We start from the raw sequence: 26627 nt of genomic DNA on the forward strand, positions 1-26627 counted from the left end.
CAAGTAGGTTGCCAAGTATTTTTAATATTTAATAAATGTAATGTGCTTAATTAAAAATTATGATTTATTTTTTATTATTTTTATAAATATTTTATTATATTTAATTTAGTATTTTATTATTTTATTTGCAAATTAATAATGTTAATATTATACTATCTGCTATATTACTACCACTACTACTACTATTAATAATAAAAATACATTATCATTGTTGTTGTTATTGTTAGTAGTAGTAGTATTAGCAGTAATATTTAAAGTAATAATAATAATAATAAATGTTTTATTACCATAGAATCTTCAACTGTAGAATCTAAATTATTTGTTTATTTATTTATTCTTTTTATAAATAATTTATTGATTTTTTAATTTTAATATCAAATTAAAACTATAAATCCTATAACACTAATATTATAAAACCAACTACTGTATTACTAATAATAATAATAATTCTTAATAATAATTTAGTAGTAGTAGTAGTAGTATTAGCAGTAGTATTTAAAGTAATAATAATAATAATAATAAATGTTTTATTAATGTAGAATCTTCTAAATCTTTTATTAATTATTTATTGTTTTTATTGTTTTTATATTGATTATTTTTTATTTTAATATCTAATTAAAACTATAAATCCTATAATATTAATATTATAAATCCAACTACTGTATTACTACTTCCACTACTACTACTACTAGTAATTATTAATAATAATTTAGTAGTAGTATTAGCAGTATTTACTGAATAATAATAATAATAATATGTATTATTATTATCTACTTATCTACTCTTTAGATATTGTGTCTGTCATTTCACATTCTGGAGCCAAATACATGGCATAATGAATTAAATATGTAATGTATTCTTTCTGAATGTCTTTGTACCCATAGGTTTCTCTCAGCCTAGCGTAATGTCAGCGGTGATCACAGGTGCTGCTCCTTTCCAGACAGAAAGACCGTCAGGTGTGGCTGAAGTGCAGGAGCCGCCAGCTACTCAGGCCACCGAAGCCCCCAAAATACCGTCTGAACCCCTGGCAGCCACGACACCCAAGAGCCCACAGGACACATCTGCAGGTAGAGAACAAAGATCTGCACAAATACCATGACACTGAGTGTATGTCAATGTTATTAAGTGTATTTTGGTCACAAAATTGATCTTTCTGTTAAGCAGTAATGTTTTATAGCATGTAATCGTCTTCAAATACTGTTCATCCCCTTAGTATGCATTTCCCTCATGTTCTTCCCATGTGTTTTGTATCCGGGATTATGGGATTCCTACAGAAGTCCCTGTGGAGCAAATTACTAATCTATCAGTAATTAAAGCTTAGGCTGTCCACTGGGGGGCACTATAACTGGTGCTAGACTGAGTTACATTATCAGTTGTCAAAACTAGTCAAAGCCATCCATTCTGGTATCCCAGGGGCCTTTAGGCCTCCACAGCTGCAGCTGAGACCCAAAGTCATGCCGCTGGTTTATATCAAGCTCAAGCACCATATTCTGCCTGGTTTGATGCTCAGGGCTGGTTGTTGATGTGCAAACAGTGTTACACACCTACCAGATGGAGGGTCAGACCTGTAGAGTCATATTAACTCATGCATGAGTCAGTTATCAAGTGCCTGATCATGAAATCACCCAGATGGAAATTAGGCAATGACATCATAACCATACTTATAATAGCAAGTCTCGTATATAAATTTACGTGTATGAGTTTCTTTATTTTGAAGAATGTTGGGAACCAAATAGTTGACGGTAGCATTACTATGGAAGTCAATGGCTACCGTCAACTGTTTGGTTCCCAACATTCTTCACATCTTCTTTTGCGTTCAACAGAACACAAAAACTCGTACAGGTTTTGAACAACTTGAAGGTGAGTAAATGATGACAGGATTTTCATTTTTAGGAGAACCATCCCTTCAGCATTCATAGATGGAGTGTGTCCCATAATGCATTGCACTCTCACATGTTCACCCCCATCAGTCTAAAAAGCACAGATCCGTCTGTGTGAATTATCTGAGCGTGTCATATCAGGACAGACCGTCGGGAGCAACACACTTCATGTTGTAGACTATCCCAGCTAAGAAAAATATGTTCTGAGAATGTTTAGCTAATGTTCCTGTTAATTTCAAAACAATATTTCTGAATGATTTCTGAATGTTCAAAACATTCAGTTTTAAAAACTTTTTTTGGCCATTCTGTTAATGTTACTTAAAGAATATTTGATCATAACTTTGAGAGGACCTTGCCAGAACATTAGCAAAACTGGGAACATTCCCTGTTCAAGGACACAGATATGTGGGTCAATCAGTCTTGCCATTACTTGTAATGCATCTTGCATTACTGTGTTACTGTGCAAATTCAAACCCCACAAATCATCTGCTCGTTACTTCTGGCAGAGCGGACTAGACCTTGTACACAAATGAATTATGCTTGACCTCAGTTGCTCAGTCTGCTTTGTGCAAATCTACAGCAGAATTATAAAAGAGGCCACACTGCAATGACTTTCATTGTCTTTTTTGACTTGTTTTCCAGTGAAAATGTTTAATAACATATCTTACTTAAGAAGCAACACTTCATGAGATTAATAAGACTTGTTTTCGTGAATGTAAATTTAGTCATTTTGATTTTTTTTTCGCTTGAAACAAAAAAAAATCTGGTAGTATAATTGAAATATTGTATTGACCAATCAGCATTCATGGCTGCAACTATCAATTAATAAAACTAAAAATAATGCATGCTATTACTATCCACTATCTTGTGGTACATGTACATATTGGTTAGCATCTCAGAAGATGTTAAAAATTGTTTGATTTTGATCTTTCCAGGTTGTAAGGTATACCATATAAGCCTATTAGAGAGTGTGAGGGGTGATTGATAAGTTTGTGAATTTGTGTGTATATGTGTGAGAGAGCAAAAAAGAAAGTTAGTGCTGTTCTAATTTCCATTCTTCTTTGCATACGAGGTGTCTTTGGTGACCGCTGGTCTGATGAGGCTGGCATTCCATCTGGCCTGCCCTTCACGCCCAGCGTTTCCACTGTTATCAGTCGCCATGCCGGTCCTCTGGTAGAGAGCCCACATGACACGGCCAACCCTCAATGGTCCCCAAGAGATAGCGGGGCAGGAGATACAGATGAAAGGGAAGGTGAAGGATCTGACCGTAAAAAGGAAAAGAAGAAGAAGAAACGGAGACCCAGGGATGAGGTGTACGACTTCCCCACGGAAATGCAGAGCGAAAGCGCTTTATCCGACAGTCCCACTCAGCCGTCCCCGTGTAAGGAACGTGACCGAGACAGAGGTTGGGAAGATGGAAGCCGCTTTGATGGGAGAGTCAAGAAGCCGAAAAGCCGTAAGAAGATTCCCGAGGAATGGGCGATCCATGCAGAGCCCTTTGTCCCTGCTTCAGCCTGTGTGCCGCAGGAGTTCGCAACTGATATTTCCCAGTCACTCCTTGAAGTCGACAGCGGTCTTGTTTCACTTTCTGAGGACTACACCGATGGGAGTCTCATTCCTCTGTCTCTTACCCAAGATCTTCTGTCCCTCACAGCCACTTCCCCACCATCCACAACGCATCTTGAACCTGCAATGCCCTCTCCAAAGTCTCCCGGTCAAGCCCCCGATTTATCTCCCCAACACCCCTTGTCCACGTCATCTGGATTCCACGATATCATCATGGAAACAGAAGATTCTCATGCTTGCAATCTCAGCGACACTCAGCCTTTCATCTCTCCAGGTGGAACCTTTGAGGAAGCTATGTTTGGACAAGATCACACCTACACCGCTTCCATGGGCACCCAAGAGTCGCCATTAAAGGAACCCCAGACGTCCACCCCTGGAAGCACTTGTTTTGTACCACCGATGGAAGCACTGATCTCGGCACCCCCGTTTTCTCCATCTGGACCTGCGTGGTCTCTTAATAACCACAATCAACCCTTTGATCTTGAAGGTGTTGCCTTTGAGACCTCAGTCCCAGTTCCTGCACCTCTGCCTTCGCCAAAGAGCAAAGCCCCAAAGGAACCAAAGTCCAAACTAGGCAAGAAGTCGTCTGGGTTGTCCTCATCAAAGAGTCCAACCTCCCCTGAAGCAAAGTTGCCATCTCCCCAGAATTCTGGTCTAAATCCGGCCGCTCCGCCGTTCTTCCCTAGTTTTGCAGAACCTCGGGAGTTCGCCGCAGAACCGCCCTTCACATTGGAAGGTTTGTTGTGGACGTTTGGGAAGTGGATCCACGTAATGCATGGCTGAGTGGATTCCAAGCCTGGGCTTGAGTGATTAAACTGCGCACTGCAATAACTAACACTTCACCCCATCAGCTGGACCCAATGGTCAGGGTTCGCTCAAAGTGGGCTGGCTTGGTTTTGCTTGGGTGTTTCCTCCACAACGAATGATCAACTGTGTAAACGAGCAATACACCCCCCCCCCCCCCCCCCCAATTAACCTTGTGATCCAGGGTGTACTCTACTAATCCAAACACTTTGGTTTGCAGTTTGTCGAGGAGGTGTGGTTGTTCCCTCACAATGTTGCATCTTTGCTGTTGTGATTGATTGTTGTACTACCACTGGTGGCACCTAACATGACAATCTTCTTTCTCGGTATCCCACCACCCCTTCATATTTCTCTTCTAACACTTTTAGAGTGAATATGAACCACCCTTGTCACTTTATGAATGTATACAAAGTACAATACAGTTGTAAGTGATACCTTTTCTTTCTTTTTTCTCTTCTATGTTCCCTGACATCATCTGTTTCAACTTGCCAATTAGGTAAGTCAACATTTCTCTGGTTATTGCTTTGTTTTTGTCTCTTTATGTTGTGAAAGGAGTGTATTGTGTAACTTCCTCTACATTTCATTCATAACTTCTTCTACTTCCCATTAATTGCTATCTTGTGATGTCTGTGTGATATGGTTAGTGGACGTCCAACTGTGATTTGCAGCTTCAGAGCGACCAAAGGTCATTAAATGTGAAAGTTGGCAATTTAAGGCAATTTGAGAGTTCAATTTTATGCAAATGGTAATGGTACTATTATACCAATAAGAGAGCAGACTGTAAAGTGCTAGCGATTCAGTTGGCAACGTGCAGTGGTATAATCGCTGTCAGAGTCTGAATGCCTCTTTAAAGTAATTTGTAACAGAAACAGAATAGTTTGTATCGCACGTCCAAATTAAGTGAATTGGTATGTGGTACAAAAATGCATGACATTGTGGAAGTCAGAGTTGGGCACTCGAGTTAGTGACTCTGACTCGAGTCGTATTTCAATAGACTTCAGACTCGACTCCAGACTTGACCTGAAATGACTTCAGACTTGACTCAACTCGACAAGAAGGACTATTGAATATTTTAAACACAACTCGAGTCTTTTATCCTCAACTACTGATATCATGAAGAAAGAACTTACTTATTTGCTTATTTGCAGAGTACGATGTTTCATCAATCTTTTCGGAATATACGCAGATATGGCTTTTCTCTCAATGTATGTGTGTGTGTTCAGGTTTGACAAATCATAATGCAAAAACTGACACTTCAAATAAACATTTTGATAATCTTTAAACATTTATTCAGATGCAACATCTAATAAAAGTAATTATGTCTACCTACTATTTAACTTTTTAATTGGTGCGATTAATTATGTAAAAAAATAACACGTATGGGTTTATATTTGATATAAACCATATATGATATAGTTTAGAAATACAACAGGAGCATAAGTGCAGTTTTTTTCCCAAATATCTGCACGATTGCAAATGTGATATTGATTTTATACAATAGTTCAATAAATAAGTTAATGTTATGTGAAATTTTAGACACAGTATAGTATTGTCTGTTTTTCTCAGTTTCACAAATAAAAATATTTCAAACAAAGCCACAGCAGAACTGTTATGCGTCTTTAGCAACACATAGCGGTGCTTCGTTCCTGAATGAATCTGTTACGTTTTTGAACAAATCGAGACTGAATGACTCACTCAATCATTCAGATGATTTTTAGTTTTATATTTTGAGTATCATTTAATTTTTTTAAAAATCCTTTCATATTTCAATATAAATTTTTTAAAACCCATCTATCTATTGATGCCCATCTATTATCATTATTTATGCTATGTTGAATCAAAAATAAATAAATATATATATATTTTATGTGTATTTAATGCTTTACTCAACTAACACAGTAATGTTTTTAAATTATCTTTTGGGGGAAATATCAGGTAAAATTGATGTGTGATTAATTTGTGATTAATTAGATCTAGAATTAGATTAATTAGCATCTAGTGGCTACATCATGGTGTTACAGATGATTTTAAATATGAATGGGCCTCCTCAATAATTTTACATGTACAGTATTTATGTATTTTTGTATCTTGGATTGACTCTATGTATACAGGTAGAGGAAGTTAAGTTAGATTCCTAGTAGTATCCCTGGAACGTATTTTGTCCTTAATGCAACCTAGTAAATAGGATTTTTAAGGATGAGAATTTTATTGCAATAATTAATGAAAAGATTCCAGACTCGACTCCAGCTTAAAGACTCGAGACTTGACTCGGACTTCAGATGAAAGACTTGTGGACATGTCTGGTGGAAGTAAACTTTCTCATGTTGTCTTTAATAACCTTAACACAGCATAAGCCACACAACTGCAGAAAAGTAGTGTAGTATCTGAAAATGGTCTGTTTCTGGTTTTAGATTCTCTGTGTGTGTAGCGCCTTTATTAGAGAGAGAGAGTGTGTGTGTGTGTGTGTGTGTGTGTGTTTGGGCGCGTCTGACACAGCTGTCTCTTTTAGTTCTCTGTAATTTTCGGCTTTCTCCAGTGGGGAGGGAGCTACTTATACACTCCGGGAGACAGGACATCAGCGTTCGGTGTCAGACTTCCCAACATGCAAATTAATGACTGTACCGTAATGTGTGTGTGTGTGTGTTGTACTATGAGCTGAGAATAAGGAAACTGTGAGAGCTCAGTGTCAAATATCACATTAGAGTGAATTCTATTAATCCATGTTGTGTTGCCTGCAGTAAAACTTATTTTGGTGTTACCGTGGTGAATGTTTAAAAATCATCTTTCCACCTTAGTAAAAGAGTGACTGAACAGAGTCTCACTTCAGCAGCTCTGGAAAATACACTTGTGGTTTACACCATATTTTTTGTGTTCTGTGTATTGTTTTTATTATATATATATGTATGTGTGTATTTTTTTTATTTTATTATTATTATTTTTTTAATATCCCTATTTAGCTTGATTTCTTATTCAGTTTTAGCTGTAATAATTTTAGTACTTCAATTTGAATTTGATTACAATTAAAATTTTTTTTTGTTTTCGTTTTACGCCAAATATTTATATTTTATTTATTTCATGAATACATGTAGTATGTGATGTATGTACACTAGCAGGCAAAAGTTTTTGAACAGTAAGATTTGTAATGTTTTTTAAAGAATTCTCTTCTGCTCACCAAGCCTGCATTTATTAGATCCAAAATACAGCAAAAGCCGTAATATTGTGAAATAATTTTACTATTTAAAATAACTGCTGTCTATTTGAATATATTGAAATGTAATTTATTTCTGTGATCAAAGCTGAATTTTCAGCATCATTACTCCAGTCTTCAGTGTCACATGATCTTCAGAAATCATTCTAATATGCTGATTTGCTGCTCAAAAACATTTATTATTAATATTATTATGTTGAAAACAGCTGAGTATAATTTTTTCAGGTTTCTTTGATGAATAGAAAGTTCAGAAGAACAGTATTTGTTTGAAATAGAAATCGTTTGAAATCATTATAAATGTCTGTACTGCCCAATTTTAGGTAATAAAAGCATGAACAGCCATCTCTAGAGTTTTATGATTTAGGAAAGGTTTGATTTTTGACGACAGACGAAGTTGATAAAAACTAGAGCCTATTACAGAAGAAATGTGTTTGTCAAGGTTTAAAGGAACACTCCACTATTTTTTGAAAATAGGCTAATTTTCCAACTCCCCTAGAGTTAAACAGTTGAGTTTTACTGTTTTCGAATCCATTCAGCTGATCTCCGGGTCTGGCGGTAGCACTTTTAGCTGTAGCTGCTATGCGTTTTAAAACAAACACTAACTAGTGTAAATGTAGCCTAACAGATGTGTAAACTGAAGACTATTTGAGCTTTATTAAAACTATTTTGCACTGATTTATTGTGTTGGTTACATTTTGTTCCTTTGTGCAGTGGCTCAGGAGATGAGTCTTTGAGTTTGTATAAACTCCAACAAGCTGAAGAAAAAAAAACAAGTTTTTTTTTTTAGATAATGTAATCTCGTTAAAATTGATTTCATAAAATTGGTATCGAAAAAAGTATCATTCAGGAACCGGTATCAAAGTCAAGGTATCTGTATCGGTATCGATATCGAAAATTTTTGAACGATACCCAGCCCTATGGAGAGATGAGAATGTTTGTCATCCTGTTTAATTGTGTCATTTAAACATTTGATTTTTGCTATTGATTGCATGCTTAAAAACTAACAAAATAAGACTTGCCAGCATTTTTTTTTTTTGCATCTAAATAATAGACTTCAAAATGTCTGCTGACTTTAACCAGTTCTTTACACACACTGACCTGATTACAGCACATTGAACTGCTGATCAGATACGTTTGTTGTTCTCAGATGATTCTCTAGTGAGGATTTCTGTTAATTTTCATTCTCTTTTTTTTAAATTGATAGATGTTTGCTCAGAGCATGTTTTTATATGCGTCATACAGACTACTATAGCTGTTGCATTGCTTTCATGAGTGTTGTTTACCGTAGCAACATTTTTCCCCTTTAATTTAAGTTTTTCAGTATCCCACTCTAAAACAGGGACAATGCAGCGCTTGGCAAAGTGTTTGGTATTGCATTAGAAATTAAATTAGAAATGCATTGAAAAACGTTGCATTGCACTCCATCTACTTTTTTTTTTTTTTTTTTTTTTATTCAAAGTTGTGTGTTTTTTTTTTTATCAACATCATACAACATTACACATCAGCTTTTATAAATTCACTTTTAATCCATTCAGTGTATTATTAATAAAAGGATTTGTGTGTTTTTTCTTTTTTCCATATCTGTATCATGCATAGTAAAAGTACATAAACAGCATGATTAGATTTGAGTGCTAGTGTTTAGAAGCAGATGTGAAGTGTATTTTTAGAGGCCTGAGGTTGTGAGAGTCAGCACAGGATTCGACTGGGAGGATCTTACATAAGCAAACCCTGCTGAGATCCTTCACAGGGTGAAGACAGGGAAAGACGGCAGCACCCGACCCAACGAAACACCCTCTGAGTCAAGGTTTGACAGCGATGCAGCACGAAAGCTCCCGGGTCTTGTGCTGTTGGGATGCAGTGTGATTGCGGTGAAGGACAGAATGTTTTTCACAACATAATCTTATTTAGTGACTCTCACGACTCAGGAAGAAGAAATAATGAAGCCGTAGATGATTTTTAGATATTGGCACTGGCATTGGCTACTGAAAACCCATATTGGTTGATCATTGCAGAGCTGAATCAGCAGATGAAATTTAATTAATTTATGTATGTTGCATATTTACTACTGTTCAAAAGTTTAGGGTTGGTAATATTTTTCAATGTTTTTGAAAGTCTCTTTTTGCTCAGGGCTGCAATTATTTGATCATAAATACAGTAAAAATGTGAAATATCATTACAGTTTAAAATAAGTGTTTTCTATGTGAATATATAGTAAACTGTAATTTATTTCTGTGATCAAAGCTGTATTTTCAGCATCATTACTCCAGTCTTCAGTGTCACATGATCTTCAGAAATCATTCTAATATGCTGATTTGCTGCTCAAGAAACATTTCTGATTATTGTCAACAGTTGTGCTGCACAATATTTTTGAGGAAACTGATACATTTTATTTTTCAGGATTCACAGATGAATAGAAAGTTCAAAAGAACAGCATTTATTTGAAATAGAAATCTTTTGTAACACTTTAAATGTCTTTACTGTCACTTTTCCTCAATTTACTGTGTCCTTGCTGAATAAATGCTCTTACATTCTTGATCATTTTCAAGTGTGCATGTGCTGAGAGTGAATTGGCATCCATCCGCATTGCTGAGCGTTATTTTACCACAATGAAATGAACATTTACCCAGTTGTAGTTCTGTGTTAGTGCGTCACTAGATTCAGATGGATTCAGACGGTCAAAGGTCCTGATAATCAGAGCGTTTGAGACCAGCGCAATGATGGAGCTGTAAAGGTCAATGCATCGACTGTTGTAAACACAGACTGCCTCTAGGGAGGGCGTGGAGCCTGTCCTGTTGCCACGGAGACTGATAAGCAGCTGATGTTTCCATGGTAACAAGGACAGATGCTGAGAAAGTGGCCATAAGTGCGGCTGACATGTGAGTGCCATGAGATGTTGTAGTGTGCTGATAATATTCTTCTGTATTTTCACAAATGTATCTCAGTTATGCAGATGTGTAAATAAGGCAGCCCGGGGCCAGTTTCTGCAACAGTTGCTGTAGCTTTGGTAGGCAGGAGGAGAAAAACGAACAGGCTGCGATCAACAGAATAATTACCGTCTGCTCATCGATGCAGAAAACTCGCTGCATTCAGCCTGCAGTCTGACTTTACACATAGTCAGAAATCTAGTGTGATTTAAACACGAAAAACCATATTCCCAGCTCACATCAAACATGTCTGCAGAACTCAACTGCACCAGTTCAATGACATGCCATTATACTGCTGCTCAGGTAGTTTTAAACTGGACTTTTTTTTGTATTGAATGCCTTTTAAGATTTTATAATCAATATTTCTCTCTCTGAGGTCTTTGAGTGGTTGTTGCAATGCATTCTGAGAATAATTTTTAATTATTTTAATTTAGTATAAAAATAATAATACATTTTAATTTATACTTTTATTCAGCAAGGATGCATTAAATTGATCAAAAGTGACAGTAAAGACATTTATAATGTAACAAAATATTTCTATTTCAAATTAATGCTGTTCTTTTGAACTTTCTGTTCATCTGTGAATCCTGAAAAATAAAATGTATCACAGTTTCCTCAAAAATATTGTGCAGCACAACTGTTTTCAACATTGATAATAATCAGAAATGTTTCTTGAGCAACAAATCAGCATATTAGAATGATTTCTGAAGATCATGTGACACTGAAGACTGGAGTAATGATGCTGAAAATTCAGCTTTGATCACAGAAATAAATTACAGTTTAAGAGATATTCACATAGAAAACACTTATTTTGAACTGCAGTAATATTCCACAATTTTACTGTATTTTTTAATCAAATTATTGCAGCCTTGGTGAGACTTCTTACTGACCCAGAACTTCTGAACACTAATGCATCTCTACTTTGGAGCAGAGATGTGCTTTTAAATGTTTTTTTAGGTTGGCAGCACACTACATTGTAGTAGAAGATCATAACGTTTGTCTGGATGCTTACTGGAGTTTCTTTTCAGAATATAAATAGTAGCATTGAGCGATTCGACAGCTCAGGTTGAGTGATGCTTCAGTTGATGCTGAAAAATGCTGTGTAAAAGACTGCAACTGAATTGATCTGTCTCCCCTTCAGACAAACTATTGAACATCACCCGCAGGTTATATTTTAGCGGTGAGTGATCAGCATGTGGCTGGCAGTGACAGAGAAAGAGCAGCTCTCCTGGATGTGTTTTTGCTCGACTGGATTAGTGATTGTAAAGCCCGTGACAGAGGCTGCGTGCGCTGTAAGTCTCAGAGCTGGTGACAGAATCGATCTGAACCAAAAGGGCCGAGTTATGTCGAAAAACTCAAAGAATGGTGCGTTCGGCACAGCGGTAGTGGATTAGGTAGCCACTAAAGTGGCTTAGTTCTTACGGCAAGAGAAGTTCTGCCATTTTTAGTGATGGAATTTACTAAGGAGGAATTTACAGCTGGAATATAGCTGACTTTGGGCTGGTCCTCTGCAGGGTTATTATCATTGACTAAAAGTAAAACCATTATAAATGAAAATAAAATATACATTAAAAAAAGGAAACTTTTTTTTTAAACTGCAATTCTCATTTTCATTTAGCTGACATTGAAGTACTAAAATAACTGATACTATATAAACTAAAAGCAAAAACTAAAACTAATAAAAACTATATAGACAAAAAAAGAGATGATTCATAAAAAAGACAAAAAAAAAACAGAAATACTAAAACTTTAGCTAAAATGAAAATAGAAACATAAAATGTAATAATAAATTTAATTATATATCAATATATAATTGATTCTAGAAGCAACAATTCACAGTTTCATTTTGAGTTGAAGTACCAAAATAACTAAAACTAAAAATAAATAAATAAGAAAAAATAAAAGCTTCATAGATGTATTAAAAACTAAAAAATGACAAAGAACACACAACAGATGCTAAAACTTAAAAAAATTAAAATCAAAACAGAAAATGTAAAAAGTAAAAAATGTAACATCTAATTCAAAATATTAACAAAAATAGAGTAAATCAATGATTCTAAAAGCAACATTTCTCATTTTTATTTATTTTTAGTACTAAAATAACTAAAACTAATACATAGCTATGTAGACGTTAAAAAATAATGACAATAAAAATGACAAAAATACTTGGTCAAATTACAATGAAAACAGAAAATGTAAAAAAAAAAATCCAAATCTCATTCAAAATATATCATAAGTTGAAGTCCTGAAATGACTAAAACTAAAAACTTAAAAACTATATAGACATTTACAAAATTAAAATAAATAAAAATGGTAAAAACACGACAAAATGATAAAACTTGAGTTAAAATTACAATGAATATTTTTATATATACAAACTCTTAATAATTCCCATAATCCCACTCAACGTTACTCGACTTTACTCACTTGCGCTGTATTTTTGGACACCGGTGTTCTTCAGAGCCGCTTCTGTTGCCATGGCGATGGGAGGCAGTTGCTTGGGAGACCTAAGGAAGCAGGGCTACCAAGGAAACAATGTTGGCTCTTACGGGGAGGGGCGATGCGCTAAAAATAGCATCTGGGTAGATGGTTGTTGGCTTTATGTTCTCGCAGCTTCCCGACTTCATCTCTTTTTGACCACCTGTGTGTTTCTCCTGTGACGTTGATAAATGATTTTAGCCGCCTCCCTAAACCTCCACCTGAGAGGAACGCAGAGATTGTGATTCGTCCCTTGCTCTTTTTATATCCCTGATTCTGCTGCTGCTTTAGGATCTCATTCCTAACATCAGTTACTTGGAGAAAATCTTGTAGTGTAATTAAAGTCTGCATGCTTCAGCAAACTCAATGGCTGCATTCATTTGTTATTCAGATGTCCGTTTGAATCTGTGTTTGGCCTTTCGTCTGTATGTTGAGAAAGTCGCTTTGAGGCTTATGCTACATAAGCAAACATGTAGGTCAGCCAAGAGACTACATATATGTAGGTCAGGCTGTATGTTGGCAATGGACTCTGCTGGCCCTCATTGCTATGCTATGGCTTTTGTTCAAACAGGCAGCTCTTTTTTTTGTTTTGTTTAATTTATTTAACATATCCAACTCAGATCTGTTTAGATTTTGTTTTAGTTCAGACAACAAACTATCTAAACAGAATTGATTTGTATTTAATAAATACATTTTAAATGACAGCAATTTTTTTATTTAATAAATATTTTTTTTTTAAATTTGTATTTATTTATTTATCTATTTAAGCACATCCATCTCATCTGTTTAGATTTTATATTTGTTTAGACAACAAACACAAACAAACAAACAAACAAAAAATACACATGGTTTGTTTGAAGAGCGTTTTGTTTATGAATTTTAACATAGCTAGCTAAAGTCATTTTACATTTTATAATTGAATTTAATAAATACATTTTTTTTAAATTTGTATTTATTTATTTATCTATTTAAGCACATCCATCTCATCTGTTTAGATTTTATATTTGTTTAGACAACAAACAAACAAACAAACAAAAAATACACATGGTTTGTTTGAAGAGCGTTTTGTTTATGAATTTTAACATAGCTAGCTAAAATCATTTTACATTTTATAATTGTTCAGACAATAATCAAAACAATTAATAAAAAATAAAAAAAACGTTTAGTTTGTATCAGTTTATAAATGAATACATAGGCTAAATAATTAAAATCAGTGTTTTTTGTTTTTTTTTAAATTCCCGAACAGGTCCAAGCCACATTTATATGGTTTAACTACTCTTAGAAAGGATTTCTTTTATTTTTTATTTAATTTGATTTTTAAAATTTATTTTTAGATTTTTTTCCCATTATTATTATTATTTTTTTTATTACTTTAATTGGAATATTAACTTTTTTTAATGCACATGCATTCATTTGTGCATGTTATTGCAAATAAATTGTTTGTCTTTTAGATCAGTTGTTTGTAGATTTGTAATTTGTAAGGAAAAATGAAGTGGGTTCTTTCCTTCTTTCCATACGTTATTGATGGCAGATTTAGCACACAGTGCCGTATCCTCCTTCAGTGTGAGTTCAATACCAGACAGGCGTCGTCTTTCAGTTGTGCTTATGTAACGGGGCCGGTGGGTCTCAGACTGGGGTCCGATGAGATCATCCCTACAGTGTCTCTGTCCCTGATGGCCTGGACACACTCGCGTGGGGACGCAGGATTGATTTGACGCGTTCAGTGGACGGGCGAGCCACATGGACACACAGACGTGCAGCACTTCTGAACTAGGCAAGCGCAGATTCCCTTAGAGTCAGTGAGATAAATGCAGTTTCTGTTTGAGTGAATCTAGGGATTCTTCAAACATTTTTAGCAGTGTTTACTAAGGCAAGCATAACATTGTAACACCTTTTGGTTGGTTTAAGCACCACACTGATTAGATTAAGAGATGGAAATAGGATGAGGATGCGAAGTTGAGGAAGTAGCATCATTTTTCGCTGTTGACCGTGTTTGAAGACGCCTTTCATCGTAAATCATCATCTGATAATTGTCATCTTGAGTGCTTGCGTAACGGTCACGGTCTCGTGGCTGGTTCTACTGAAACGACAGTTGCTGATGGAGGAAATTAGGCTCAGAAATGATGGCCCTTATGTAACCGTAGTGACCGTTTTGATGCTGATGGACACTTTGTCTGCTTGCATTAACAATGCATTGAAGGTGTGCTGACAAAGCGTCTCAATGTTGTGAGTGTTTTTTGGTTTGAATTAGATGAGCATGAAATATTCATGATGAAACTTACCAAGAAGTTCACACATTTCATCTTTGTTGAACAAGCTTTAACTTTGTTTGAAGCATCTAGGCCGCAGTGACGTCTTTGAATGCCCAAAGCATGGGAAGAGTTGGCACTACTGTTCAGGGTTCGGTATCATTTCACTTCTAGCAACAACATCTGTGAAAGCTTCATGCATTTGTTTTGATCCCAGAATATTGCTTTATGTCTTGTATATTTGTTTGTTTAAATTAATCATTTTAATAATATTTTTTTATTATTTAGTATTGTTACTAAATAATGTATACTGATATATTTATTACATGTTGTTCTTCTTATTAGTAGTAGTAGTAGTAGTATTGATAATATTGACATGATTAATTTATTAGAATAAATTATATAAATATTTATTTATTGTAACAAATTAATAATTGTTATTATTATTCATACATTTAAAAGAAAAAATATTTTTTATTTTAATAATTCATAATTTTAACATAATGAATAATAATAAATTAGACTATTATTTTTATTAGTCAAGGGTTTAGAACAGTGTTTTCTGGTCATCTGGTATTGTTCCATTTTTGTTTATTCATCTTTTTTCCCTCTGTCTCTTTTCCATCTCTGATTGGAGCACTCTTTAAAAAAAATCTGTAAAAAATAGGGCATAACCTACTGTATTATTTTGAAGGATTTTTTCGTAATTATTTTTTACAGGTGTTTTACGTGTGTTTTGAATTTGCATTGCATTCCGTTGTGTTTTAGATTGTCTGCAAAATTAATGGATAATGTCTCTGTAATGAGCTGCCGGTACTTTTTCTGTTATTTTACGTTTTTATTTCTTACAGTGAGGAATGATGTTGTCTTTCTGCACTGAGATATGCACAGACACATGTTGCTGTGGCAGGAAATGCAACAACAAAGACATTAACTTTTATTCAGATTCCGATTCGAACGTCACATATTTAGAGACTGTAATCGAACAGTCTAAATTCAACACAGAGTACAGATGAAGATAAAACAGTATGTAAGAGGGAAAAAAAACATATTGATTGTCTAGAGATATCATCCATGGGCAAATCTGTACCTCAGATAAGACCGTATGTCTGGAAATTTCCAGACTGATTATGTTACCCAAAAAGACTTCCATAAAAAGATACGATAGATGTGCGCACTCTCTGAAATCATATGTGCAAATGAATGCTCGTTAAGCCCTTCCTCGTTATTTTGCACATATGTAGCCTCAGGGATGATAGTAGTGTGTCACTATCAGAGAGAGGAGGGAAGAAAAGATGGATGCAGAGAGGACAACGTGGAGAAAACGAGAGAGGCAGAGAGGAAGGAGGGAGCTGATTTTGGGGCAGCGAATGAACAGCCACTTTACAAAGCATGTGATTCCTGTCATTGCGAGAGAGAGAGAGAGACGCTTCCAGCCAGATCTCAGTGCTGCTTAGTCTGCTGTCTCGTGCAGAAGCAGCAGAGAAGGTTACGTTGTGAGGTTACGAGTCAGACAGACACGTTTACATTTTAACACAGGAAAAGGACTAAGACACAAAGACACCTAAACCAGGAGCAGAGAAAGGGCAACAGAAGCATGTCCTCTTTCTCAAACCAACAACCGGCATCTCCGTTCTCAGAATATAGTGAGCTATGTAAAGTCCCATCTATGTCCACATCCGCCACCCCTCCGGGTTGGGACTGGCAGCACGGAGACCTCGGGGCACCACCGAGTTTTGGAGGTGGCCTTCGGGCAACGGGAATGATGGACGAGGACAAGCTGTGCTTCTACGAGTCTCCTTCCGAGCTCAACGTCTCCGGGCGAGGAACCGTTCCAACGAGCATGTCGTTCGGCAGCACCGGGGACAGTCCGGAAAGCCTCTCGTCCTCGTCGGCATCAGCTGCGTCTCCTGGAAAATTTGCGGCTTGCACAACGGACAACAATGGCATGATGCTTCTGGAATCACCTGCGGGTCACAAAGAGGTTCTGTCGCCACTCGAACCCTTGAAACCGGCTCCGTTCTCTGGATTGCTTCCGGAACAGAGTCCAAGCACGCCGTCGCCCCGAACGCCTCCAAACTACTGCGTCATTGGCGTGGTCAACGACAGCTACCTGGAGGGCGAAGATGAGCGGCCGAAGGCTGAAGGGTCGTCGCACGAAAGTGAGGACGAGGAAGACTTCGAGCCTTGCTTGATGAGGAGAGCCGAACAACAGAGGAAGGCGATGAGGCGAGCGATGTCTGAGTGTTCGCACCTCTCCGTACCTGCCAGTCTCGAGCTCCCGGATAAGTATCCCGGCAGAGACATTCTCGACAAGTTGCCATCACCCATTGGAGGACCTCGTCGCCAGCACGCAGGGGCCATAAAACGCTCTCTAACTGTAGCCGACGATCAACCTCCGACCCCGCCGCCAACCCTGTCGGCTGGAGCCACCCGCAACGACCTACGGAACAATATCGAACTACATTTCCCCCCTTCCCCCGCACGCAAAGACCAAAGCAGCTTTCCCCTCTCGCCCGTGGAGGACCTATTGGAGGGACCGTTCATTGACAAGGACCAAGGAGTCGTTCTACCTGTGCCGGTGACAACACGTGCCCTTAATGGGACTTGCAACAACGCTGGAGACAAAACCGACACGTTTGCTGAGGCATTTGAGGGTAGGTGATGGCGAAGCAAGAGTTAATTTTGAGGTGTAGGACCGACTCTTTTACATCTGAGAGAATGTGAGCAATGTGAATGAGAGAAGCGTAGCATAATCGTTCTTAGAAACAAAGAAATTAAGCTTGGGAAAGCATGTTTCAATGTATTTCCAATGGGGTTTTGCAGTGATGCCATAGAAGAACCATTTTGGGCTCCCCCAATAACTTTTAGTGAAGAGTTATTAAAAGAACCATTTTTTTTCTTACAATTATTGGTTCTTTATTGGCATCTATGTTTCCATGAAGAACTATTAACATGCATGAATGTTCTTCACACTAAAAAAATAAAAGGTTGATTTGGAATCTAATGGAACATATTTCCAGTATAAAGAAACTTTTATGCCATGGTTCCAAGATTCTGCATGGAACCATGGATGTCAATAAAGACCCTTTATTTTTAAGAGTGTATGTGTGTATAAAATTGGATTTATTGAGTCAATGTGATGAGACATCAAGAGAAGCACGGTATAATCGTTCTTAGAAACAAGGAAATTAATGTTTGGAAAGCATGTGCCAGTGTATTGCATTGGGCAGTGATGCCATAGAAGAACCATTTTGGGTTACCCAAAGAACCTTTAATGAACAGTTCTTAAAAAAAAACAATTTTCTTATAGTTAAAAAAAATAAAGGTTCTTTATTGGCGTCTGTGATTCCATGAAGAACATCCTTCACACTAATAAAAAAATGATTATTTTGGAATAAAATGTAACCTTTTTCCAGTATGAAGAATCTGTTGTGTATTGATGTTAAAGGTTCTTCATGGAACCATGAATGCCAATAAGAAACCTTTATTTTTAAGAGTGCATAAGTGTATATAATTGGGTTTATTGAGTCAATATGATGAGACATGAGTCCTAGACTGGGACTGCGTCTTTCTGATGTGTAGCGGTGGCAGAAGTAGGTGATGCATGTAGTGTCTCTGTTCTGTGTGTACGGCATTATCACGCCACTGCCGAACGCATGCTCATTACCCGCTCCAGACGAGCCGCGGATAGCGTAAGTCATTTCTGACCTGATTTCCTAGAATAAAACCTGCCCCTCTGCAAATCGAGGTCAGAAACTCCTCAACGATGATGGGTAGAGCTCCAGAAATCTCCTGCTGCACCTACAACGGTTAACGATTATGAGTTTTGTTTTTTGTTTAAATAATAATTCACAGGAGGGGCGTGTAAATAGTCTGGTTTAATCCCTCAGTTGTCCTCTGGCTGGTTGGCAGATGGTGAAAATGCATTGTAGTGAATGTCTGAATGAAACATGTTTCTTGCCTCAAGGGGAAGCAAACAAAAGATTTTTTTTTTTTTTTAGTTTTTTAGTTAGATTTCGCTGGTGAAATGTCTTTGATAAATGGAAAAACAGGTGCAGATGATATAAAGTGCGGACAAGTGCTAATGATGGTGAGTCATGGATGGATGCTTGTTGCACACTAGTTTTCTCTGTGAGTTGCAGTTATTAATGCATGATGTTTGTGATTTCTTGTATTGGGGTAGAATTGGAGTCTGGATAGTTTTTAATAAAATGGGAGTGTCTGGAGGTCGGGTTACTGAAGGTCATGTGATCTGCATGCATGATAAATCACATTGAATACACAAGACTGTCTGTTTTGTGGCTGTCTTCACATTTATAGACTGATTTTCTTCATTTTGAGCAGGTGTTGTTCTGCATTTCTTGCTGACATACAGCAGTTTCTCATCTGCTTTGATGCGTCACTGTGAAACTGGTGTCTTTGTTATTATAAATGCACCTGAGCCTTGTTGAAATTGATCAGCTTAATGCAAGAGTTCTTAGCCGACTCTACGCATAGGTATTTCTTACAAAGAAACCGCTCTGTGGTGACAGATTCATTTTAATACAAGATGCAGTATTTCTGCACGCTGGGAAGCAGCTTACATGTGCAAAAGAAAAAATGCTGCTGGAATATCAATGATGGCTGATTTTATTAATTTCATGCTCACTAGATTGAATCTCCAGTGTGAAATAAATATGCAAATAGGCTCCTTTCTAAAGCAGTCTCTTGAAAAGTTAAATATGTTTATGAGAGAAGCAGATTCTTTGCAGAGAGCTTACAGGGCGACGAATTAAAGGGTTTATGGAAGCAGATTTACCGCTTACACTTTACAATAAGGTCACTGACATGCATTAACTAACTAAAATGAACAATAATTAATTAATAAAAGTACAGCTGTTCATTTTTAGTTCATGTTCAGATCTATTAAATAATATGAATAGGTGCATCTTTTGATTTAAAAAATGCATTAGTAAATATTAAAATTGACATTAACTACAATTTTAACGAATGCTTTCAAACTATTTTTCATTAGTTCATGTTAACTAATGTAGTTAACTAATATTAATGAATGAAATCTTATTAGAAAAGTTTAACATTGACATTTTGCTGTTAAATTTAGTAGCATGTGTCCGATGCGATTAGAAAAGTATTTTCATTATAAAACGGACAGATATAATGACACGAGTGCAGATTAAAACATCTAATGATGTAAGGTAAATGCTTGTGGTTTCTCTGAAAAACTGTACAGTTGTAATGCTACTTTTATCATTAAAAATATCTTTTGAATTGCAAATTTACCGATGGGAGTTATTAAAGCAAGGTTCGTTCTCAAAAACTCACTCTCAGTGATGCTGTTGATCATCGTTACTGATCCCACATCCCACTGTACTTGTGATAAGTTACTTTAGCTGCAGGACTGTTTTGTCCTTCAACTCAAGGACATGAGGCTCCTCAAAGAGACGAACAGCCTTTGTAACGGATCTGCCACTGAACGTGAAGTGACCAGAGAGCCGCCTGTAAGATATATTACACATGGATATATTCCTTCTTTCAGCCTCATTTATCACACGGCTCTCTGGAAAACTTGACTCTGATTGGTGGAATCATAACAGATTGTCGTCTCAGTGAAGTAATGTCCTACATAGCTGCTTGTTTCATGTCTCTCGTACTCTTTCTTAAATAATTGACACTCAAATTAACTGGCATATCTGTTTATTTATTGATTTGGTAAGTCATCGTGCAATAAGTACCATAATGTACCATGACCCAAAAGTGAAAATGAAGTTTACTTTGTGTACCTGGACTTCAATGTGGACTCAAATCTCTTTCTTTCCATTTATTTTTATGCATGCAGCATATACAGATATGTGTATTGCATTAATTTGCAGCCTTTCTGCAGTTGAATTATCATGATTGTGGCAATCCAATCAGTTTGAATACAAAACGTGCTTTTGTTTTTAAGGTATCTTGAGTGTAATGAACCATTTTGTCTTTTGTCATTGCTTTGGCTTTCTTTTGGACTAAACAAGCGGAACACAGTCTGTACAAATCGCTTCTTTTTTTTTCTTTTTTTGCTCTAGTTTATATATTAATCTGTTTTCAACTGTTCAACCTGTTTCTTTCTACCAGAAAACTCTGAGAAGAACAAGCCGCAGGCGAACAAAATGGACACTGTGCAGAAGATTGATGACTTTAATGTTTTCAGCAAGACGGACAAAGATCAGAAGATGGAAACGGTGGAGGAGAAAGACAAAACTAACCACACAGACGAACAGACAACCAAAGGAGAAAACACTGAAGCTCTGGACAAAAACAAAGACGTGGACAAGGTGGGTAAATCAGAGAAAACAGACAAGGGTGAAATCGTTCACAAAGTAGAAACGCCAGTGAAAGTTGAGAAGATTGAACAAAAAACTACTAAAGGTGAGACTGAGAAAGCTGATAAGCTTGAGGCAGAAAAGATTGATTCCTCCCCAAAGATGGAGAAGGTGGAGCTGAAGACGGAAGAAGTGAAAGTCGAGGAGAACAAGTCAGATCAGAAAGCGCAGAAAGATAAAGAACAGGTGAAGGAAGTGGAAAAGGAGAAAGCAGAACAAGACAAGACAGAAAAGGACAAAGTAAAACAGAAAACAGAGCCGGCTGACAAGAAACCTGGCAAAGCTGAGAAGGACGAGAAAGCCAAAAAACCAGCTGCTAAACCCTCCGCGGCCAAGCCTGCGGTAACCAACGCTGCACCTGGAAAAGACTTGACTAGTCCTGAGAAGAAGACCAAGGTTTGTGAAAGCTTTCTGTTGTCTCTTCGTCCTCCATTGACCTTCCTGCTTTTGCTTCTGCTAATGCTAATGAGTTTGATTCTGTTCTTAAAGCATATTAATGCCAAAACCAAAATTCATTCATCACTTATGGAGGGTTGGGAATCGAGAACCTAAAACAAAGTAGCGTTATTTTGGTATTATTTATGTACTATTATAGTTTTTATAGCTATTTTGTATTAGGTTTTTTTTATGTTTTCAATTTTTATTTTAGTTTTTTTTTTTTTTTTTTTTTTATTTTTTTTTTAAAAATTTGAATAAATATTTTTTTATTAATATAATGTATTATTATGTATTGTATTATTATTTTTAGTTTTTTTATATTTTTAGTTTTTATATTTTAATAAAAAATATAAAATTATAATTAAATTAAATTAAAATTAGTTTAAAATAATTGTAATTGCCATATTTATTTTCTACATCCTTCCTATGATTAACGTTAATGAACTGTAATCGTGAAATTACTTACGCTTCCCATCCCTACATGACCATCAAATGAAACGGAGTAAACTTCAAGTTTACTCTAGATATAAAGACAGAAAATTGTAGTCTGAGCTGGATCTGATCTTGTGCTTTTATCAGCTTGCTCTGCTCATGTCGTAGCCGTTATCATTTGTCCTTATTCTATTTTTTTGTTCATCGTTTGCCATCCATCCGTTGGGTTTGCTGTCCATCCATGCAGCCTGTTGCCGGCGCAACCAAACCTAGCTCTGCCAAGCCCCAGCCGAGCTCCGCCTCCAGCACTACAGCCGCGCACAAGCGTCCCACCCCGACCTCAGCCCCCCTCAGCAAAAAAGCCCCTGTGCCCAAAGCGCCCGCCCCGACCGCTGGCGCCAAACGGCCCGCCACGGCGTCCACACGACCCTCCACCGGAACGAGCAGCGTGGCCAGAGAGGTCAAGCCCAAGGTGAGTGTCCATCCATCTGCTGAAGACCACGTCTGAAGGTCGAAACGGCTCAATCCGGCTCTCATCTCTGCATGGATGTTCTGTGTGTGTGTGCCGTCCATGCTTGAGCACATCAACATGTTGTTTAAACTACAGTACAGTGCAAAAGATTGGGTTCGGTTATCAAAAGAAGTGAGCAAGGATGCATTTATTTGGTTAAAAATACATTGGTAAAATTGTGAAATATTATTACAGTTTAAAACAGCTGTTTTCTATGTGAATATCTGTTAAACTGTAATCGTGATGCATTTTATTTTTCAGGATTCACAGATTCAAAGAACAGCATTGATTTGAAATAGAAATCTTTTGTAACATTATAAATGTCTTTACTGGCACTTTTGATCAATTTAATGCGTCCTTACTGAATAAAAGTATTGATTTCTTAAAAAAAAAAAAAAGTTTGACAGTTTTGAATGTCAGTGTACATCTACAAAGAAGCTTAAAATATTAGAGCTCCGAAATTACTTATTATAATAGACGTTTTTCTAGAAGATAGAGCTAGAAATAGCAGTATCGATAAAATGTTTTATTCCAGTCATGAAGGGCAATGGAAAAAAACTAATATAGCCTAGTTTATTATGTCTCAGGATTATGTTTTCAAATCTCTTTAAATATGAACAATGTTCAGTTCAAGTCTTCCCTCTAGTGGCCATCGGTTAAACTACACTACTTCCTAACTATTGAAATTAAATGAAGGTTAATATGTGACCCTGGAGCACAAAAGCAGTCTTAAGTTGCTGGGGTATATTTGTAGCAATAGCCTTTTTTTGCACCCTCAGATTCCAGATTTTCAAATAGTTGTATCTCAGCCAAATATTATCCGATCCTAACAAACCATACATCAATGCAAAGCTTATTTATTCAGCTTTCAGATTATGTGTAAATCTCAATTTCAACTAGCTCAAAATACAGTTTCATTGTGCACATGTTGCCGCATTAATGTTAAGAAATATGATTGAATCCACAATACGAAAGGAGAGGTTTGTCTCAGTAAATAAATAAACATGAAGGATTGTATTGGTGTGACTGGATTCTTAGGAACTGACTTCATCTGAACCTTGCAGGCTATTTTTAGAGCAACAGTCAGATATTTTTGGATGAAACGTCTCTGTTCGATCCTGATGGGTTTTTTTTACTACAGAGACAGTATCACAGTGCAGCTGACCCCGACTGACCCTGTGTTTTCTCCTCCGACAGTCGGCCGTGCCAAAGACCTCTGTGGCTCCGGCTCGGCCCGCCGCAGACAAACCTGCGACCGCAGCACGCACAACCACCACGACACGCAGCACAGCCAGCGCTGCGGCAGCACGACGCCCCGGTTAGTTAGGAGACATTTAAAGATGAGCCATTGCATTTTGTGCTGATTTATGAAGTAGTATAAATAATCACATTATGCATTTCTGTTTTTGTGTTTAGTCGCAAAGACTGAGAGCAAACCAGGAGACGAAAAGAAACCAAGCACACCGAAAACCACAGGTACAGCAAACACCTAACCACCCATAACACTGTATTTATGAATACACTACAGGCTAAAAGTTTGGATTCATCACCACGGCTGCATTTATTTGATCAAAAATACAGGTAAAAATTGTAATGTTGTGAATTTGCAATTAATAACCGTTTTCTGCTTGTATTTTAACACTCTGGTGTTGACTGAGGGTATATACAGTATATTATTCATGCTTTTATTCAGTAAAATTACTTTTATTCAGTAATACATTTAGTAATGGCTGTTGAAAATTCAACTTTGCACCATAGGAATACATTACATTCAAAATACAAACAAAAATATTTTAAATTATAATAAAAAAAATAATTATAATATTTAATAATAATAATAATGTGTGTATGAATTTAATTAAAATATTTGTATAAAATCAATCAAAAAATAAATATTTTTATTCAGTTATAATGGCTTTTATTCAGTATGTTTTTGATGGCTGATGAAAATTCAACATTCCATCACAGGAATAAATTACATTAAAAAAAATAATTATAATAATGCGTGTATGAATATAATTAAAATATTATTTTATTAATAATAATAATATTTATTATTATTTATATAATTAAAATTACTTTTATTCAGTACGTTTATTGATGGCTGCTGAAAATTCAACTTTCCATCACAGGAATAAATTTTAATTTATTTGAATTTTAAAATATATTCAAATAGAACAATTATTTTAAATCATAATAACAATAATAATAAATAAAATAATAATTATAATAAGGTTTTATTGTAATAATACACTAATGTGTGTGTATAGATACAATTAAATTATTTTTATTTAATCAATTAAAAATAAAGATTTTTATTCTGTTAAAATTACTTTTATTCTATGTTTATTGATGGCTGCTGAAAATTCAACATTGCATCACTGGAATAAATTGCATTTTAAAATATATTCAAATAAAAAATGTTTATTTTAAATTATAATAATTTTTCACAATATTATTGTTTTTACTGTATTTTTGATCAAATAAGTGCAGCTTTGGTGAACACAAGACACTTCTAAACCTATAAAAATCGTACTTATTCCAAACTTTTGAATGGTAGTCTATGTTGAAAAATACAGAAATTCAGTGTAGTGGCTTAATAGCGACAGGGAAAAGATGCAGAGATGCTACGCTGACAAACACATTTAAATCCATGAAAAACCTCTTTCAAATCCAGAAGTGAGTTGCGCAGCAGGAATGAGTTTGGGATAATCCCGCACTCGGAGCGCCGCTGCACAGCACGCTGCTTCTTACCCCCATTCCCAGACTTCTGACACAAACGCAGCGGTGCAGAGAGATTATTTTAATCTGAAGCATAAAGAGGGTTTTGTGCTTCAAAACTGAGCATTCAGATATCCCTCAGAATCTCTATCTAGTGCTCACTTATTCAGACAGCATTTATAAAGGTTCTGGCATTGCAAGTTCTTTCTGTGAAAGTGTTTTAAAGTTCACCAAACCAGTGTTTCTCTCAGACATAATTAAGCTGTGTTTTCAGATGCCGCCCGCTCTAAACCTGCGCCTCTCAAAGCCTCCACCACTACAAGCAGCGCCAGCGCTCGCCCTCGCACCACCAAAACCCCCGTCTCCAGCAGCACTACAGCGGCTGCTGCGCCCGAGAAGAAGCCGGCGGTGCCCCGCGCGCCTCGACCCAGCTCCACACCGGCACCCGACATCAGAAACATCCGCTCAAAGATCGGCTCCACGGACAACATCAAATACCAGCCTGGAGGAGGAAAGGTAAACGCACACGTGTTCAGCTGTTAATGTGATGCAGTCCCCTAGATTTGCAGTGCTTTCATATTTAGTAGAATGTAGATTTTGCACACTTGGGGGTACCGTGCCATTTTATTTTTAGTGTTATTTATTTGCATACTATTGTACTATATGGTATTAATTATAGTATTTATGAATTTTTGTATATAATAAGAATTTCTATATTTTCAGTATTAAGTTTAAGTAATTTTATGTGCTTTTTTAATTTTCATTCGTTTTTTTTTTCATAGCTTCAATTTATTTTTATTTCAGTTTTACTTTTAGTAATTGTAGTCATTTTTAATGTAAGACAGTCAGAGATGTTTGAGCAGTTTTTGTCCTGCAGAATGTGCCGCTGTCATCTTTCTGAAACTGCTCTCAGTCTTTCTTGCGTGACTCTGTGTCCAAAACCTAAAAAAATATGACATTACAGCCAGCATCCAGAGGCATCAGAGCAAATCTATTATTATTATTATTATTATTATTATTAATTTTATTAATATTATTATTGTTGTTGTTACTA

General features: G+C 36.3%; 1 protein-coding gene across 5 annotated transcripts in view; it reads left to right on the forward strand.

Annotated features, from left to right (window-relative positions):
* LOC107753050 (microtubule-associated protein 4-like) overlaps window positions 1-26627 on the forward strand; it is a 71997-nt gene that overhangs the window by 33043 nt on the left and 12327 nt on the right. For 4 of the 5 annotated variants that reach the window (XM_016569156.1, XM_016569157.1, XM_016569159.1 and 1 more), the window contains 7 exons: window positions 885-1067; window positions 2953-4182; window positions 21224-21867; window positions 22589-22813; window positions 24050-24170; window positions 24269-24328; window positions 25848-26089. In XM_016569156.1, the coding sequence (XP_016424642.1) occupies window positions 885-1067; window positions 2953-4182; window positions 21224-21867; window positions 22589-22813; window positions 24050-24170; window positions 24269-24328; window positions 25848-26089 (2705 nt within the window). The remainder of the gene's footprint in view (window positions 1-884; window positions 1068-2952; window positions 4183-21223; window positions 21868-22588; window positions 22814-24049; window positions 24171-24268; window positions 24329-25847; window positions 26090-26627) is intronic. The other variant, XM_016569160.1, reaches the window with a different exon arrangement.

The sequence above is a fragment of the Sinocyclocheilus rhinocerous genome, unplaced genomic scaffold, assembly GCF_001515625.1.
Source record: "Sinocyclocheilus rhinocerous isolate Xijiao unplaced genomic scaffold, SAMN03320098_v1.1 scaffold1493, whole genome shotgun sequence".
In the NCBI taxonomy this organism is placed as follows: domain Eukaryota; kingdom Metazoa; phylum Chordata; class Actinopteri; order Cypriniformes; family Cyprinidae; genus Sinocyclocheilus; species Sinocyclocheilus rhinocerous.